Source organism: Astatotilapia calliptera, chromosome 19 (genome assembly GCF_964374335.1).
Source record: "Astatotilapia calliptera chromosome 19, fAstCal68.1, whole genome shotgun sequence".
In the NCBI taxonomy this organism is placed as follows: domain Eukaryota; kingdom Metazoa; phylum Chordata; class Actinopteri; order Cichliformes; family Cichlidae; genus Astatotilapia; species Astatotilapia calliptera.
This window is the reverse complement of record NC_137440.1, coordinates 20,691,247-20,709,299: the sequence shown is the minus strand read 5'-3', so window position 1 is coordinate 20,709,299 and position 18,053 is coordinate 20,691,247. Positions and strand designations below refer to the sequence as shown.

General features: G+C 40.5%; 2 protein-coding genes across 4 annotated transcripts in view; one reads left to right on the top strand and one right to left on the bottom strand.

Moving 5' to 3' along the window:
* Nucleotides 1–74: 74 nt before the first annotated feature.
* shprh (SNF2 histone linker PHD RING helicase) lies at nucleotides 75–15,138 on the bottom strand. Of its 2 annotated transcripts, XM_026151418.2 has the most exons (30): nucleotides 14,996–15,138; nucleotides 11,591–12,181; nucleotides 11,241–11,370; nucleotides 10,930–11,148; nucleotides 10,700–10,778; nucleotides 10,128–10,278; nucleotides 9,902–10,004; nucleotides 9,559–9,818; nucleotides 8,812–9,465; nucleotides 8,081–8,332; nucleotides 7,916–7,994; nucleotides 7,489–7,652; nucleotides 7,067–7,323; nucleotides 6,728–6,849; nucleotides 6,375–6,463; nucleotides 6,139–6,231; nucleotides 5,916–6,023; nucleotides 5,373–5,515; nucleotides 5,091–5,264; nucleotides 4,857–4,919; nucleotides 4,549–4,774; nucleotides 4,224–4,361; nucleotides 3,801–3,902; nucleotides 3,630–3,701; nucleotides 3,085–3,273; nucleotides 2,911–3,003; nucleotides 2,732–2,818; nucleotides 1,847–2,025; nucleotides 1,130–1,210; nucleotides 75–1,023 (listed from the first exon to the last, which is right to left on the bottom strand). In XM_026151418.2, exons 2-30 carry the CDS (start codon nucleotides 12,170–12,172, stop codon nucleotides 927–929), a joined length of 4,986 nt encoding a protein of 1,661 aa, XP_026007203.2. In that variant the 5' UTR covers nucleotides 12,173–12,181; nucleotides 14,996–15,138; the 3' UTR covers nucleotides 75–926. The 2 variants fall into 2 exon arrangements, with proteins under 2 accessions (XP_026007203.2, XP_080150160.1); XM_080294034.1 differs by lacking the exons at nucleotides 9,902–10,004; nucleotides 10,700–10,778; nucleotides 10,930–11,148; ... (1 more) ...; nucleotides 11,591–12,181; nucleotides 14,996–15,138 and having other exon boundaries at nucleotides 10,128–10,244.
* A 1,685-nt stretch (nucleotides 15,139–16,823) lies between these two features.
* The window catches only part of grm1b (glutamate receptor, metabotropic 1b), a 29,294-nt gene continuing 28,064 nt past the window's right edge, over nucleotides 16,824–18,053 (top strand). The window contains exon 1 of one of the 2 annotated variants that reach the window (XM_080294035.1): nucleotides 16,824–17,353. The gene's annotated coding sequence lies outside the window, so the exon portion shown is untranslated. The remainder of the gene's footprint in view (nucleotides 17,354–18,053) is intronic. The other variant, XM_026151420.2, reaches the window with a different exon arrangement.

Sequence of the window (18,053 nt, the reverse complement as noted above, 5' to 3'; positions counted from 1 at the left end):
TACAAGTCAAGGGCAATTCGCTAACAATGCCAAGTACCAGTGAGTGCATGTGTGTGGCAGAAGAGACCATAAAATACAAGAGAGGAATGATTATTTTAATCAGTTTAAGACAAGTAACATTTAATTAATCCACACGATTCTTAAGCTTGACCAGACGATTTTGAGGAATAGAAAAGAATGAGACAGTTGCTGTAAAGCACAAAACATCTTCACACAATTTTTACAAGTTTGATTTACAAGATTAGTTTCCAACAATCTGCACATTGTGCTTCTTTTTGTCTTGCAAATAAGATGGGCGCCATTGTTAGACCAAACTGTGTGGCTTTGTTTCAACAGTGAAATAACTTAAGGTCGATTGCCCGGCCGAAGAAATCCCGCGACAGTCTTTCACTTCAGTTGTAAAAGAGTAAAAGTGAGTTTATGTCAGAGGTGAGCACAAATCAATGGCGTTCTTCCTGCTTCATTTTTTTAACCACACAGTAAAAGGACGGCACAAAGAAATCTGGCAATAACAGGCGGACGACCCGTCACTCACAGACTTTTATTTCCTGAATGTTGTGAGAATGCCTCAAAGTGGTTCAGTCCATCTGGAGATACAGTGAAGTTGCACATAAATGAACACACCTGACTAAATGCGATAAACAAACACAGCTGAACAAGTTGGACCAGTAAGATACAACTATGACAAGTGATGCAAATGCATCAGCTCTAAATTGAGTTAAAATTCAACAAGTAAGAAATTTGTAGTCATCATCCATCAGCGATTTCTTAAAATAGTTTTTGGAAATTCGTTTCATAACATCAGGATGCTTATATAAAAAAAGTGGAATGTGCAAAATTTGTCACCGCTGTGTAAATCGTGAACTCCCTTTTTCTCCTGTTTGCTTTACTTGGTATGTACCAAGTGAGGAGCCCAGTGCTGAGATTCACTCCAGAGGTTCAGTGTCTTCAGTGAACAGATCAGCCAAGTCAGCGACTGTCAGTACCGCAGCCTCCGAGTGCTTCATGGCTGTGCTGGTGTGACTGGAATCAAAAAGACTTTTATTGGTACTTTGACAACAGCGTATCCCCTGACCTCTTAAACTTGTATTTAAATACAAAAATAGCATCATTAAGAACTGACACGCACCTTTTTTCTGCCGTCTTCAGCATTGCTTGCATTCTCTCTTCAATTGTAGATTTGATGAGGAATCTGTGAACAAATGTTGGCCTGGTGGAGAGAGGAAACAAAAATGAGCATTTGTTTAGTTTTTTGTTCAGTAGAGGGTGGATAATTTAATATAAATATTATTTGGATAAAAGGATTAACAAATTCTCCACATTGTCATTCCTTTGTCAGACTTTAACTGCTCCTAAATGAAAAAAAAAAAAAGTACTCTTAGTTGGATTTAATTTACATGCATTTGTGCATTCTGATGCAGATCTGTAACTAGAAGCAGTGAATAATGATGTGTGTACAGCACTGACAGAGGTGTGCATGCTATATAAGTGCACTTTGGTCAAGAACTGTGTATCCCTGAGCACAGTGGTGAGTAAAAACAAAAAACTAATGAAATCAATTTCAGTGTATCCTGCTGAACTCTAAGTGCTTTATTTTCTGACATATTATAAGCTGCATAGTTGTGGATTTATAGTTTTATTAAATAACTGGAGGTTGCACTCGTATTAAACATGAATCTAAGAAAAAAAAAAAAACTGCAGCTTTGAAGTCAATTCTCACAAGATGAGAAAAATGCAGAAGCTTCGTGTAGATGCAGCAACACATCTACACAAAGCTCTAAAGGACCCACAAAGTTATGCTGAAACTTCAGAGGTTTACTGACACACTTTACTGCCTGCTCCTTACTTGGTTTGGCCAATCCGGTGCACTCTGCCTATTGCCTGGAGCTCATGAGCAGGGTTGAGGATTGGTTCAACCAGCAGCACATGTGTTGCTTCGATGATATTCAGCCCATTGGAGCCCGTGTGGAGAGGTAGAAGAAGAATGTTGATCTTCTCTTCGTACTTGAAGGAACTTAGATTCTCCTGGAAAACCACAATGAACAGTGCAATAATGAACAAATTACAGTCATATCTGTATCAAGAGATGCTTCGGTAATTGATTTATTTTAAGAAAAAAATGAGGATTCCCTGAAAATTTATACTGCAATTTAAATACTGTGTATTTTCAAATTCAAACAATTATTTAACGTGCCGATTTTATCCAGTTTCTCCTTTGTATTACACAAAAACATAGACAATGAATGTATTCATTAGTCTTTATATTGTATTTTACTACAGAAAAACCTTAATTGTTATTAAGTTTCTGCATATGAGAGGCAAGAATTCATCTCCAATTGATTAACCTCTTTGTTTGTTGGCAGTATAGCTCACACACAAAAAACAAACAAACATGCGGCCCGGGGTAAAGGAAGAAATATTGAGTTTAGGGTTGGTGTGCTCTCAAGGGAGTGATCTCAGGTAAAAACAAAAAAACAAAAACAACCTCAAATGAAGAACAAGGTGTAGCAGCAAGCCGAACAGCTGTTTTAGCTGCTGGTGGTGGAGAATACACACCAAGGAAAACCTAGTAGGTAGGTATTTAGACAGTCCTTAGACAGGGGGTTTACTGTAAATGTTTAAATCTATCATACAGTCTGTGGTATTTCAACAAAAAACAAAACAATACAAAAGTTAAAAAGCAGGGGTGTGTATTAAAAATTGTGGCGTTCATTATGTGTCAAATTCAAACCTGAAATTTGTGAATCCCGTTGATTTGAGAAAACTCCATGTTATTGTCAAACAAGGCCTTGGCGATGATATCCAGGACACTCTGCCACTGTGCACAAGAGAAAAGGCAACAAAACAGGTCAGATCCAAACTCGATATCGCCAAAGTAAGTCTTGAAGAGTGCGGATAGTTAACTGTTACCGTGGAGAAGACGAGACATTTGGCCCCGGGGTTGGTCACTTGAATCTTCTTCAGAGTTCTCACAACTGCCTCCACTTTGGTAGAGTGACTTCCCTGACAACACAGGAAGAGGAACGTTGTCATGGCTGTGTTATACATTTATTTTTTTCTTTGAAAATGGGGTCGCTGGCTGACCTTGACTGGTATGTCTTGGTCCTGACTGGATGATTGGGTGGTGAACACGTAAGAGATTTCTGTGTGGGATGTAGTCTGCCTACAAATGGCACACTTGATGGCACGCCGCCTTGAGCCCACGCTGTACTGTTCCACAATGATAGCAATACACTCGTTACAGAAGCAGTGTCCACACGTCAGCACGGCCCACTGGAAAAGAGAGAAGAGCGAGATATTATTCTAAAGTATGACTAGCAGAGTATGGATAACTATTGACATTAATTACAAACACTCGCTAACCACTTCATTAGGTACACCAGTTGAGCTGCTTATTAATACAAATATCTAATTAGGCAATCATGTGACAGCAACCTATTCCATTTAGGCAAGTAGACACGGTCAAGATGACCTGCTGAGGTTCAAACTGAGCATCAGAATGGAGAAGAAAGCAGATTGTAAGTGGTTTGTTCGAAAATGCTAGACAGGCTGGTATGAATATTTCACAAACTGATGATCTACTGAGATGTTCCCACCAACCAAGATGTATAAGAAGTAGTGACTCTCACCTCCTGTCCCAGGGGCCGAGCACAAATGGGACACGGCTCTGGGTTCAGACCTCCAGTGGACTTGTCCTGCGACTGGATCAAGAAATGTATGTTGTTCAGAGTAAGCTCACATAATACATTTAGCTGGGGTAAATTTATGAATTGTGTAATTACTATCACCTATAAAATTACCTTTTCCAGATTTGTGAGATACAAAAACTGGCCGAGCTTCTTTTGGAGCTGAGATTTTGCCACAGCTTGGTCGTTCAGAAGTTTGACTCTGTTCTGCTCCACCTGGGAGCAAAACAATCGAGAGGAGGGGTCAGCTAATGAAAAATATCAGGACACTTTAAATTGCAAATATAAAGATCTATATTATATGTAGAAACCCACTGATCCAACAATAACATGAGAAAACTCGGGGACAGTGAAGAAACCCCCCTTAAATCTCTGCAGACAGTTAGTCTATGAAGCAAAGTAACTCTGCAAAGAGCCAATCCTTTAACAGTCCTAATAACAAGTCAGTCATGTTGTCACAACTTGTATAAATTATCTTTTACCAGACTGTCATAAGCGTGCAGCTATGCTAAATGAGTGTCACTGTCTTTAACTCGCCTCGTGGGGCTCTATGATGTGCGGCAGTTTGGGCTTTGGTTCATCAGGCAGACGCACACGTAGCCTCTCGGTGGCCATACCCAGCTCATCGATGGCTGACACATGATTACGCAGCACCATCCAGTACTCGTGCAGCACCTGAGGACAAACACCAACACCAAAACAAAGACTTAAAAAAAGAATTTTTGTTAAACTGACTCCTCATAATACATATAATAATACCAAATGCCTATTGGAGCCCTACTGGAAAAATGCAGCTTTTTAAAAAATAAAAGATGCTCTTGTTGTCGTTTGTCCTTGTAATGTTGTAAGTGTGCCTACAAACCTTGTACTCCTTCTTCCAATTCTCAAACAGTTCCATAAAAGTGTTTCCTTCCTCCACCAGGTCTGGGTCCATGCGTTTAAGTTTGGCAAAAGACAAGATGGCCTTCAAAGTGCGTTCTGTCTCACTGGCTGCCCACAGACCTCGGCTAGTGGTAGGGAGACGGTCGTCGACCAGCCCCTCTTCATCCTCGATCATTTCTTCAAAGATGGCTGTCTGACCTTTGACGCTGTGGAGGAATTTTACTGATTAACCACCGCTTGGTTATGTAATCTGATTAATGATGGATCTAAAAATACTGCTCTACTTACGTGTGAGAAAACAGCTTGGACTCGTAATCTATGAAAAGTTCATCCGCTTTGCAAAAAACACAGCTAGAAAATGACAAGACAGATATTAGGTAAAATAAGTTTCAGAGTATTTACAAAGAAGTGTTATGTAACACAAGGAAAAGCTGTCATTTAACCTCCACATAACTTTATAAACTGAACATTTTAAGGTTTCTAACAGTGCTTGTACGAAGCTGCAAAATGCTGACGACATACTTGTTGAGTGGCAGTCGCATTGGCCTGAGATGACAAACTGTGGCCTCCTCTATAACTTCTTTCGAGGCCGGACCCTCAAGACTTTTCACTGCATCTTGCACGGTCTTTTGAGATTTCATCAGGTCCTGCATTTGTGTGGTGAGCAGAAACTGCAGACCATAGCCATCACGGAACCTGCAGGACACCAGACACTTGAAGCATCCTGGTCTTTTGATAAGTTCAAGGTAACGGCTTGCAACCACTATGCAACTACTCGGAACTACTTGATAAAAAAGTGCTTACTTGTCTGCCATGGAGAGCTTGTGGGCTTGTTGTTTGTAGCTGGACGTCAGCTCATTCTTGATGCGGGACACCAGGTCGTCATCAGTGGAGCAGCGAACTGCCCTCTGAATAACATCCAGCCACCAGGGAGAGTTCAGCTTCACCTTGAGAAAGATAGATAATCATAGTGATATTCAACTACTTTAACTGTTTGTGTAAGTAACGAGTAGAATGCCAATTATAGTGCCATTAGCTACATTTACTATTTTCTTTTTATTAAAATAATTTGATCAGTAAGCTCCAATTTCCTGCTATGCAGTTTTCTTTTTGCTGTGCTAATTTGTTGGAGTTCATTAACAGATCCAAATAAATGTCATTTTAAATACATTTCAAGTAAGTTCATTTTAGGAGCTGCAGAGGATGTATATAAAAAGGCAATCAATGCAGAAATTTTATGATCTTAAGATATTGGTTTTGCACTCCTAAACATCACTTATGTCTCTCTTTATATATGTAATCTTTTCATAAAATATGTAATTTCCCCGAGTGTAAAGAAGTTCTCACTTTTCGCTTCAGCTCTTTTATGTTCTGCAGCACCGGCTGCAAAGCCTGCCGAGCATCCGCAACCTCAGAGTCGTATTTGGTCATGTAGTGCTGTCGCAGCTGCTCGGCCTACAGAGACAAGGAGAATGAAAAAACTGCAGTAGTAATTCTTAAAACACAGCTTTGATTTAAAAAGAAGAAAAATAGATACATTCTGACAGTATAATATATATTTGTGAATCACCTCTTCATCTAGTTTGTCATCTCTGAGGGTAGGAGGAATCCCACGATGCTTAGCGCTTAGCAGCTCCATCAAGTTATGGGTAGCATGAAGCCTCTGTTTTACCACAATGGCAAGAGTAATAGAAAATTAATTATGTCAATACATTCTAAGAGCCAGAAACAAAGATTTTAGCTTCTGGTTTTTAAGTCATGTGTTCCCTCAGTCTTTGTAGAGATGAAATGTATGAGGCCACATACCTGTAACGAATCAGTCTTCAGTCTGCCTTTGTGCTCTTCTGATGAACGGAGCACTTCTCTATACATCTCTGCTGCCTCTGCAAACTCACCTGCAGGTGGCAAAGGAAATAGTCATCCTTAGTGCCACTTAAAATGTCCACTACATGTCAAGCAAACAAAGTTGGCTGCACAAATCACCTCAGTGCAGTAACAATAAACATATCGCTTTACTGAGACCAGCCTTAACAAAACATCCCGGTGCAAAAAGTGTCGGGAGACACAAAGATGGGATCGTGGCCTCTGTTTTGTTTAAACTAATTCCCATGGGAAACTAAGAGCAAAGGGAGCAGATGTATAGAAGTGGGGATCTATACCTCTGATGATGTGGATTCCAGCCAAACCATTGAGTGCGCACACCAATTGTCTGTGAGCTTCTTCACACTCCACTCGACATTTCTTCTGCAGGGACTTCAGGAGCTCCTCCATTGTCATGGTGCTACAGAGAGGAAGGCAAACCTGCTTAACAAATCCTCCAGTGCAGATTACACAGAATGGGTCAGCTTTAAATAAACACACCCAGCAACAAAAAGGTTGCTGGGGGGGCTTCAATCATCCTAATGTTGTGATCTAGTCCAGCTGGACTGTTAATTAACTGCTGCAGCTGCCTTTAATAAGACCTCATCTCATGCATAAGCATCTTGAGAACACAATACCTTTTCTGCAGAGGCAGGAACTCCCCCCTGACAGCCTGTGGATGGCAGCAGGCTTGGCGCAGCCTGAGCAGCGGGCACAGGATGGTATTGACGGTACGGCGGTCGAGGCTGCCGAGTTTCAGGCTCCAGTCTGAGATCTTCCTGAGGTTAACCAAAGCGTCTTGGGAGCAGACCTCGTGCTGACGGTGGTAGAAGTGACCCTCGACGGGCGAGAAGTGCAACCAGTGCACTTCCTCTGTCTGAGGCGGGATCTGAATCTGGAGAAAGATTAACAGGACCATCTAAGATGAGTACAAACATTCAAAAGAGAAAGCTTTAAGGATGTGTTTCATATGAAAAAAAATGGGTCAAACAAAATAGTTCTTCAGACAGTCTCAATGAAATCCAGGCCAACGATCAGAAAAATACTTTTAAAATCCTACCTGATCAATGACGTCTTTTTTAGCCGATCGCCATAATATCTGAGCGATCACATGGTACAGAGGTTCCGTATTTCCACGTCGATAGGGACGATAAAGAAGCTGGTGCCACCAGTGCTTCACCCAGTATGGGTCAACTCCCAGGAAAAGCACAAGGCCATACAGATCTACAGCAAAAAACAAAAGTTTTAATTATTATTTTTTTTACTGCTGAAGAGACCAAAGACTGAAATCACAACCTTGACAGATTAATTACATCTGTGCATAGACTCAAAAACACTTTGCTTTATTATATTTTGGCAGGTAAAGGCAGTAAAAACCTACACTTATTTTTATCTTTATATCTTTATATGCTACATAAAAAATTCAATTTGCATTCATACTCATAGTATTTCTTTTTTCTTCTGTGGTAACAGCTTCTTCACTTTACCTTCTAAGCCTCTCTGGACTGGAGTGCCGCTGACACACCAGCGGTTAACAGACGCAAGACGTAGAGCCATCTCCGCAGCCTGATGGGATCAACGTCAGGTGGTCGCATAAACTACGTTTAAATAACAAAACAAAGTAAGATGCAACAAGAATTGAATGATCTCACCTTCGCAGTGGGGCATTCCACCATCTGAGCCTCATCCAGACAGATTCGCCACCACTCCACAGCTACCAGAGGACTGGGTATAGCCATGTAACGCTTCTGGTTGCGGAAGCGGCGGCCGTCTTTGCTGTTACTGTGGGGAATGTCAACGTAGTTGAGCTCAGAGCGCAGCACGTCGTAGGTGGTAATGACCACGTCCTGCTCGGCGAGCATGTGAGGCTGAATGAATCCATGTTTCTTCACACCCTGATAAACCTAAAGAGGAATGTGAAAGGCAAAATAATTAGGCATGCTTAAACACAGATGAGAGAGAGAAGAGTGCGTGCTTTAACAAATTATAAAAGATGTGTAGTGCTTGCACAATGTTGTGTTGTTCCTGCTCTGCGTCATCATTGCAACTGACGACTCGCACTGTTGTGATGGTACAGTAGTGTAACATGCAATGATTTAAGTGAGTGTATCATTTTCAGAGTACCTGAAAGTTGGAAGGTAGAGGGTGTATTTTAAACCAAACCCTGGTCTTTCTTAATCTTAACAAAACAGTTTTGTTACTTACATCTAACCAATCAGTTTTGTGCCTAAACTGAACCAAACAATAACTGTAAATAATCAAAACCACCTTTTGGTTTTACTCAGGAAGCACATTTAAGATTTATTTTATTTTTATTTTAGACTTTAAGCATATTATATATGAGATACTACCAAGAGACTGATGTATGAATCTACTCTCTCACCAGCACTCGTAAGGAGGAGGACCTGATATGCTTGTTGATCTCCTCGACCCACTGGTGGCAGATGGAGCTCGGGGAAATTATGAGGGTGGCTCCTGTGGACACGGGTTTCATGGCTACCAGGCAGTGAGGGCAGTAGAAAGGTGTAGTTTCAAGGCTCTCTTCTTTATAGTTCACACAGTCTGCGTGCTGCCACAGCTGACAGTTCATACACTGGACGCGGGCCTTGTAGTCAATGATGCCGAGTTCACCACAGATGCACTCGAATCTGTAGTCAGGGGTGTTAAACGGGACGACAGACGCTCTGGTGGGGGTTTCCGTCTCCTTGTCATCATCGAGCTGTGAAGCTTCTCCTCTTTCTTCGGGGAGATCAGCTATTCTGCACATGTCTCGTGTATCTGAGTCACTTTTATCCTGAGAAACCTGTAATGGTGCCGTGGAAGAATCCAGCATGTCATCTGGCTGATCTGCTTTCTCATTCAGACTTTCATCCCACTCTGTCTTTGTTTCTGCTTCCTCTGAGACAGGACAGTCAGATGTAGGGGTGCTCGGATCTCTCTGATCGTCTGAGAGAGAGTTTTGTAGAGCTGCCTCTGCCTTTTCTTTTGCTCGTCTCTGAAACATTTTCCTGGGCGTGCGCTCCGTGCTTTTCGAAGTCTTAAGAAAGACAAATGCAGACCAAACTCAGGCAACGCAATAAAGTCATATTTGTGGCATGAAACATTCATATTAGAAGTTCTTTATTCTTACAGACTTTGATGATCCTGCAAATGTTTTCTTTGTTTCTTTGTACTTCTTTCCCAGCTTGAACGACCCCGCCAAGCCCCGACCTTTGACCCGGTCAACCATGCCGTCATCTATGAGCTTTGTCAGCGTCTTCCTGATGTGGTTGCGGTTCTTGAGGAGGTCATAGCCATAAGTGGCTCGGATGTAGGTGAAGATGGCATTGACTGAGGCTCCCTTGCCAGATCTCATCTCCTTTATAGCAGTGAGTAGCATGACACGCACAGCTGGAGAAATATAAGTATCATTCAAAAAGGTGTGAAATTTCAGTGACTTATGCGGATTGCCTAAAAAGACTTGAGTGACATACTTGGGTAGGATATTTTAATTTTAGGCTGAGCTTCAGACTTGCAGCTGATAACTTTCTTTCTTTCTAGCGGAGGAGGAGGAACAAAGTAATTCACAGATTTTCCCTGCAAAGCCATGAGATTAAAAAAAGAAATAAATCATAAACCATTGTATGATACATAAGATTTGATTACAACGTTTAGGGAAGAAAACAAATGTGGCATTCATCACAGTAGAGGTCTACTAACCACAGGGAGTGTGAGGGCCTCTTGTTCGAGGTCCTGCCGGGTATGAAACAAGATTAGAGCCAGAACTTCCACCGTCTTTCCAAGCCCCATCTCATCAGCCAGGATCCCACCAGGCCACTCAATGCCAGCTAGTGGAAATTCTCGAATTAAGCTAAAAATAAAAAAAGAAACTAAATTCTAGTAGCTGCAGAACTATATCATACCTGAGAGTCACCTTAATGTGATAACAGCAAGTTTAAAGGTCAACTCATTCAAATTACACACGTTTTTTTCCACTGATGGTGTCCCTTCAGCCTGTTTTACTGTTGTGATTTTAAGATAACAATTCTCCCATCAAGTTTTATGCTAATGGTGCTTAACAAACAAAATAATAACACACACAACTTTTGTGGTTTCAACTTAAATAGTAGTCCCCATAAAAACTGCTGACAGTGAGGCCTGTGGATTATATTGAGTTTAAGTGTAAACTGTTTGCAGAAAGATAAGATTCCCATCATCTTTATAATATTGAAAAGGCAGAAAATATTTCCAAATGATCAGAACCTTTAACATGAGAATAACTATGTTCTTACCAGCCGATAAAAGGGTTGTAAAAGAGCTTTTTGCCGCACAAAGCGATCAACTCCCGCCAGAGGAAATGCAATGATTGTTCTGCAAAGAAACAGTAAATACTGAATATGATGCTTTTTGAGACAAACCACTGAGATCAAAAATTCTTAAATTCAAAGGGATCTAACTTAATTCAATTCAATTAAAATTCCAGTTAAAGGTGCATGAGCTGTAGGGGAATGAACAGAGGCACCTTTACTTGAGTTGGTCCTGTATTTCTCTCTTCTCAGCATCCAGTTGACTGCTTGACTCTGATAGGGCCTGAGTACAGGAATAAGAGCCTTATGCTGAACGTCATAGGTCACCTTCTGGCTTTCTTCCTGGTGCATATGCCTGACATAATCGTAGAGCTCCTCAACATTTTGCCTCTCCAGGTCGGTATCACATTCTTCCTCCTCATTATCTACGACCTCTTTATGGAGAATAAGCAACAAAAACAAGTCAAGGTGAATTGGAAACCCTGTGCTGCTATAGTATGGTGTAAAGAACTTGGAGTCTGCTTACCGGGAATAATGAAATCGTAGAAATACTCCATTAACTTCTGCATCAGTTGGTTTGCTTTTTTGAGCCGAGCATTTCCCTCACTGAGGAATTCTGGCTTCCCGAGCCCAGTTTCCAGCAAGCAAATCCCCACCTGCCAGACAGAGCCAGGAAAAAGATTAAATATAAAATAATGTTTAACAAAACTTGAACTGTTTGATGATTTGACTAAAGGAGCACAATTTTACTCCAGCCAAAGACAGCTGATTTAAAAAATATATGGTATTAAAAGCCAGGTAACTTCATGACCATTTATTAACAAAATCAAGCCTAAACATGGATCTTTGTGTCCCAGTAAAAGTACCTACATATACCTTGACTGAGTCGTCTTTTGCCTGGTGACAGAGCTGCACCACCCTCCTCTTCTGTAGCCAGTCGAGGTCCTCCAATGGGATCCTACGGAGGCTGCATTCTGCCGTACAAGTGTCTTCATCAGGACTGCACTGCACCCCTGAGCTCTCATCACAGCTGCTGTAACTGATGCAGAGTTGCTCACCCATCCTGTGAAACGTGAAAGCTCTCTGATCGCAGTCAGATGGGAGCCAGGCTGGCCTGACACTGAACTCCCCAATGAGTGCTTTCCAGATGTGGCTGAGCTTCAAAAGTGGAAACACAGTGAGCGCCAGAGAGGTAGAAGCAGCGGTGATGTCGGACGACGTGTTGGGAAGTTCTTCTGTAAACAGGACAGGGGTGCAGGCAGCCTCTGTGGCGCCCTCTGGAGGGGAGAGGAGGGTGCTACTAGGAGCTGGGTCCGCTGAAAGAATGGAACAAGTCGGTATCTCTTCATCTTCCTGGACTTCCTCATTCTTGCGGTCCTCCAACATGTTCCAGTTCAACCTCTTCTTAGCTTCTTCATCCACCCTCACAGGAGGGGCCCTCTTTCTTCGGCTACTCATGGTGAAGCTCTGCAAAGAGGGCAAATATTATGAAACGCTCACCAAAAAAAATAAACACAACGTCATTTATTTATTCATAACTACATCAGTAGCATATGCCAGATACTTATATTTATATTTGGTAGGCAGAGAGAAAATATCCTTCCTGAGTTTCCCTGAACAAGGTTGATTATTGCCTAATAATAAACAATAACTTAATCATAAAAACTTTCCGTCATACAGACCATGGCTCCACAGTAAAGTGGTTTACTCATTCACCTAATAAGTGAAAGATCTATGGTTCGGTCTCCAGAGGAAACACAAATCCCTTTGGGGCATCCGGTTCAAAAAATCTGTCAAATTAAATATGCAGAGCTACAGAGTATGGCAACACCTGGTGAATAAGGGAGCAGCTGGAATATGCTTTTCTTTTACACAAACAAAATTAAGTAAAATCCAATTTTCCACTAACCAAACATTTTGTTTATTTATGTTGCCTTCTAGCCTATATCCCTCCTTAAATCATTACATTTTTACATGCACTTATGCAGGACTTAATATACTCTACTAGTACTCATGCATAATTCACATTTCAACTAAATCCATATTTATGTATTACTGTGCCCTGGTACAACCTTTTTAAGCTGACTTTATCAGATGACTTTTTCGGAAACTGTCCAGCTCCTGAGTGTGCACAGCATTAATCAACTGCTGGTAGATCCACAGCAAAAATAATGTTTCTACAAAGACTTTTATATTAATACTGTAGTATGTTTGTACATGCATGAATGCTTCTGTTCTCACAGCTAGAGCTTTGTGTCTAAGATGATCCTTTTAGAAGTAATATGTTGACATCATATAGAGTCCATCTAGCCATCCTCTTCCACTTATCCTTGTCAGGGTCGCGAGGGGCTGGAGCCTCTCCCAGCTACCATAGGGCAAGAGGCATCATACAGAGTCAAAAGTAGGAAAAACTGGAGTTTTAAAAAGTTTAACCTCTTGCATCCTTGGGATTACTTGTACATAAGCTTTCTTCATTTTTTAAAAAAACTTTTTTGTTTAAGACGAGCACCCATAATTGCAACAGTTAATTATAATAAGACCACTTCAACGACATATTGTGGATATCCCTTGTGAGCAGTTATTATGAGAGTGGCAGCACCTGTGATGTTCAAGGCTGATCTCTTATTCAGCCACGCTATTTTGTTTGGGGAGAACTTGGGTCCTGTGCAACTTCAGCATACCCAAAATACTCTGACATTAAGACACAGGAGAATCTGATGGATTAGAATTAAGTAACAAAGCTACCTTTAGCTGCTTCCCTATTCATGACAGTATAATGCCACTTTTGGCAGCTTTTATGCTGATTGCCCTTCCTGACAAAACCCAAATGTATGTGTGTCTCTGACTGAGCCAGGAATCAATATTGATCATACGTAAGTATTTCATTAAATTGACGTTTAGTCCTCTGATGTAGGGTGGCATGATGGTGTGGTGGTTAGTGACATCACCTCACAGCAAGAACGTTCTGGGTTCAAATCCAGTCTGGATTCTGTGTGGAGTTTGTATTTACTCTGGCTTCCCCCCATTGTCCAAAGATCTCCCTTACGTTACTTGGTGAATGTGAGTCTGTCTCTGTGTTAACCCTAAAATAATGTGGCAATCTGTTATACCCTGCTTCTCACCATATGAATAGTATAGACAATCATTCTGTACAATACAATAATTATAGTTCTACAATTGTTTATTAATACTCACAATTGTATATCTACAATCTGTATAGTTTCATATTTTTAACCATATTTATATCCTTTTCATAGCCTGTACATAGCTTGTAAACTCACTATAGTCTGTACATACTTATAGTTATAGCATATTCATAACATACCTTCATACCGTGTACATTGTAACATACCTATAATAGTTCCATATTCTGTAATATATCTATATTATTGCTAAAGCACTTTCTGGATGGATGCAAACTGCTTTTCATTGCCTTGTACTTGTGACATTTGCAATGACAATAAAGTTGAATTCTATTCTAATTCTATTCTATTTCATGACAGCTGGGATAATCTCCAGAACTTGATAAGTTGAAGAAAGTGGATGGACAAATTGAATTCAAGGGCTGTTCCAATAATGGTGAGGCCGTTCTCCAGAGAACAATAGGTGGTGATACCATGTATGTTGATTTCTAATCCGGAAAATGACTTTAACGTGTCCACTTATTTAGGTTGGCACCATAAGCTACTATGTTGATGTTGATCCCAGGTAGAAGTGATCTGCCTTTGTAGTACAGAAAACTGAGGGTTGACCCTGAAGTTTCCTGGTTAAGATGAAACCCTGCTTCACGGTAAAGGCCTCTTATGGGATACAACAGACTTCTTATTTACCAACAGGTCAACAAGGCTCATACTGGAAGATAGCATATCAATGGAAGCAGCATGTGAGGTACTTACTGTGCTATTAAACTATCAAAGCGAATGAGACATATCCCACAAGACAACCTGTCAGAGTTTAAGTTTGCATCCACAGCTGGAGCCTGTCACTTCACCTACATTGTATCTGTGTTTACCTATGGCTCAGGCTACATGTATTGCTAGCTGGCTAACTTATACATCTTCTACACGACGGCTTACAAATAGCAGTTTTAAAATTAGCTCCTTCCCTGCGGGGAGAGTTTATCCTCTGAGAATTCAGTCAGCAGCGAAACCATCAGCACACAACAGTCTGTGGTATAAACAGTGTTACACAATGAGAGCACTTTCGCACAGCGCGCCACATTTCATCCCCTGACTGCAAACAAGCAAATTAAAAAGGTAAAAGGAAAAAAAGCATATTTACTTGTCGAGCCTGCCTCAAACTGCTCCTGTTAATACAGCACGACGAGAAACCGATTCATGTTGAAGCAGCTCCACACAATCCGGCTGAATCGCTGTACAGTTCATCTACGGACATCAATGTTGACGTCCGCCATTTTTAAATGCAGGAAATGACGTCAAAGCAGGGGAAACTGTCAGATTAAGTTTATCTAACACAAATTTGTATGACTCAAAACTTACAACAGATTAAATGATTTGCTCCAAATGATTGTTTTTTTGTCTTTCTTTTTGCATTTCTTTACATTTTTTCATGGTTATATATATATTGCCAATATCAGACAAAAACAGACAAAAACTGAGTTTGTTCGAGTCTAATGAGTTTAAAAGTCAATATTTGTATATGACCACTTTTATTCTTCAACTCAGCCTGAACTCTTTCTTCTTTTCAGTTTTCTTGTCATCTCTTCTACTACCACTACTTCATTAACGTTGATGTCCAGGGTCTTGGGAAGGCCAGTCCATGACTGATAGGCTCTATTGCATGTTTTTTTTTTCCAGCTGTGGTTATATTGCATTGGCAGTGTGTTTAAAAATAATTATCATGCTGAAAAATTAAGCAGTTGCCAATAAGATGCTTTCCAGAAGGCAGTGCGTGTTGCATTAAAATCTGGCTGTATGTGTTTTTTTAATGTGTTTATAGTTCCAGGAAATTTGAAAACTGGCTGGCTGAAATATGGTCCCAAACCAAATTTTGCAAAAGGCTGTAAACACTCACTGTTGTACCGCTCTCCTGACCTCTTCCAAACATACTGGTGCCGGTTAGAACCAAATTTCAAATCTTGATTCATCACCCAATTAGACTTGTTTCCACTGATTTTCAGGCCAGTTCTGGTGTAATTTGCCCTTTCCTCCCCGTTTCCCTTCCTTAAGAATGGCTTCATGAAAATTTTATTTTTATTGTCAGTAAGACTATTTAAAGGATGCATAAAAATAATTTTGCTTAAACTACGGCTTGTACTTTACTTTTTCTTTCTGGCTGAAAATGACTTAATATGAATGATAAGAAACATGTTTGATTATAGGTCAACAAGCATTTCGGAACAGGTTAAATACCGGTAATCCTTTTTTGGCAGATGATCATTTAAAGCACTGGCATCTGATGAAAAGACAGGGAACTGGTATGAGGGCTGAAGAAAATCAGAAGCTCTGCCAGCGAGAACAGCAGGTCCACAACTCCACCTGAGAGAGAGGGAGAGAGAGAGCAGCAGGCAAGAGAAAGGAAAAGAAAGAAGTGGGAAAAAGACTACCTGGACCAGGACACAAATTATACCTTTTTCTAACAAGCTGCTGGTAACAAACTGCTTAAAGATAGAATTAAATTTGATTCTTTGCTAAGTTTTCTCTTACATGTAGACACAACAGTGTTTCATCCTTTGAGTTGGGTGTTTGTTTGTTTTTTGTTGTTGTTATGCTTTAATGATTAATATGTCATTTTTATGTGGCTTAGCGTTACAAAAAACAGAGATTCCTCTGACAATTCTCAGGTAAAAACACTGATTTGTAAATGAGCCGAAAAGCAGTCAATGGCCAAAACTACAAGAAAATTGGAAGCAAAATATAAAAAAAAGAGAAAAAAAAGAAAAAAGAGTCAGTCAGCATTTTTGCACAAAGCTTTAGGTTTATAGAGAGTTCATGCAATGCCAAATTCTTTGCTGTACTGGTTGCTTATTTTGTGGTCTAATCGTTAGGATTACAAAGGTTAAGGTTGAGTAAACCTTTATTCAGTGAGGTTGCAGCAGTGGCATCACCCCCTTCACCACAAGGTGGCAGCAGAGCCCGCTCTCTTTTGACAGCTGCAGTAGTGAATAACAAGTACATCACATCTGTCCGTGTCAGACACAACGCAGGAGGGGAAAATTAAATTGAAGTTTGACGAGTCTCTTTGAAGTTTGCATAAAGTAAGCGACTGCCTATAAACAGTCTCTTACGTTGCGCTGATTTGGTCCAGGGGGTTTTAATGGAAGCTTGTCAAATCGTTATCTATCCCCGACTTATTTATTTATTTTAAAATATGCTTCTCAGGAGCCTCACTCTCACCCCGATCTCTTCCAAAATGTTATCAATCGACGCATCACTGACCCTCGTGATGTGCATGAACTCTGGTTTTAAATCAGGGACACTGCAGTGAGTTTGACCCGATTTAAAAATGCAGTGAGCAAGAGGAGAAGAAGGGAGCATCTTATCACCAGTGCAGAGAGAGAGAGGGAGAAAGGGAGGGAGGAAGAGTCCCACTGTGTTTCGGAGGCAGAAGAGTCCAGACCGGCGGCTTCAGAGGAGACACGGACCCACTATGTCCCGGTTATGTCCTTACCTGGTTCAGGTAGGTGAAATCACGTCTTTAAGACTGTTAAACATGCATGTGCATGCAGCTGATGATGTTGCATGTTATGACCTGTGAATGACACCGTTTTATAGCTGCAGCTGAGGACCTGGAGACAGCTGCTAAACGATAATAAAGAGTATTTAGGCAGAGTCATTATGTGTGCTGTTTGAGATGGCTCATTTCTGGCTCAAGCCATAGTGATTTTTGATTTTTATTTTTATTTATTTTTTGTCAAAATAGTCCAATACTTATTTCCAAAGGCTTCTTTTACTCACTTAACTTCGCTCAACTGTAGAAAACAGCCACATGTATCAAAGATTTTTTTTAAAATAATTACCATGTCCACATTGATCTTCGCTCAATTCAGTTACCCAAAAAAATATAAAATCAGAATACTTTAAATTTTTTCATTACCGTTGCATAGCTTTATTCATGATGGATATTAATAGATATTAATTCATTTTTAATACTTGAAGTCTTTGCATGAAGTTGATTCCCTGAATTGACTGAACACCCCCCTTCACTGGCCCTCTACTCACATGACTTAAAGAAAAATAATATACCGTATTTTGTGCAAGGTGCAGACATGACTCTTTCATCAGCAGTTCCGTGTTCCATGTTTTCAGTTGGTATAGTGAAACACAACACGGTGACTTGTTTACAGAGTGAACTGATATTTTCTTGTAATTTAGATCAT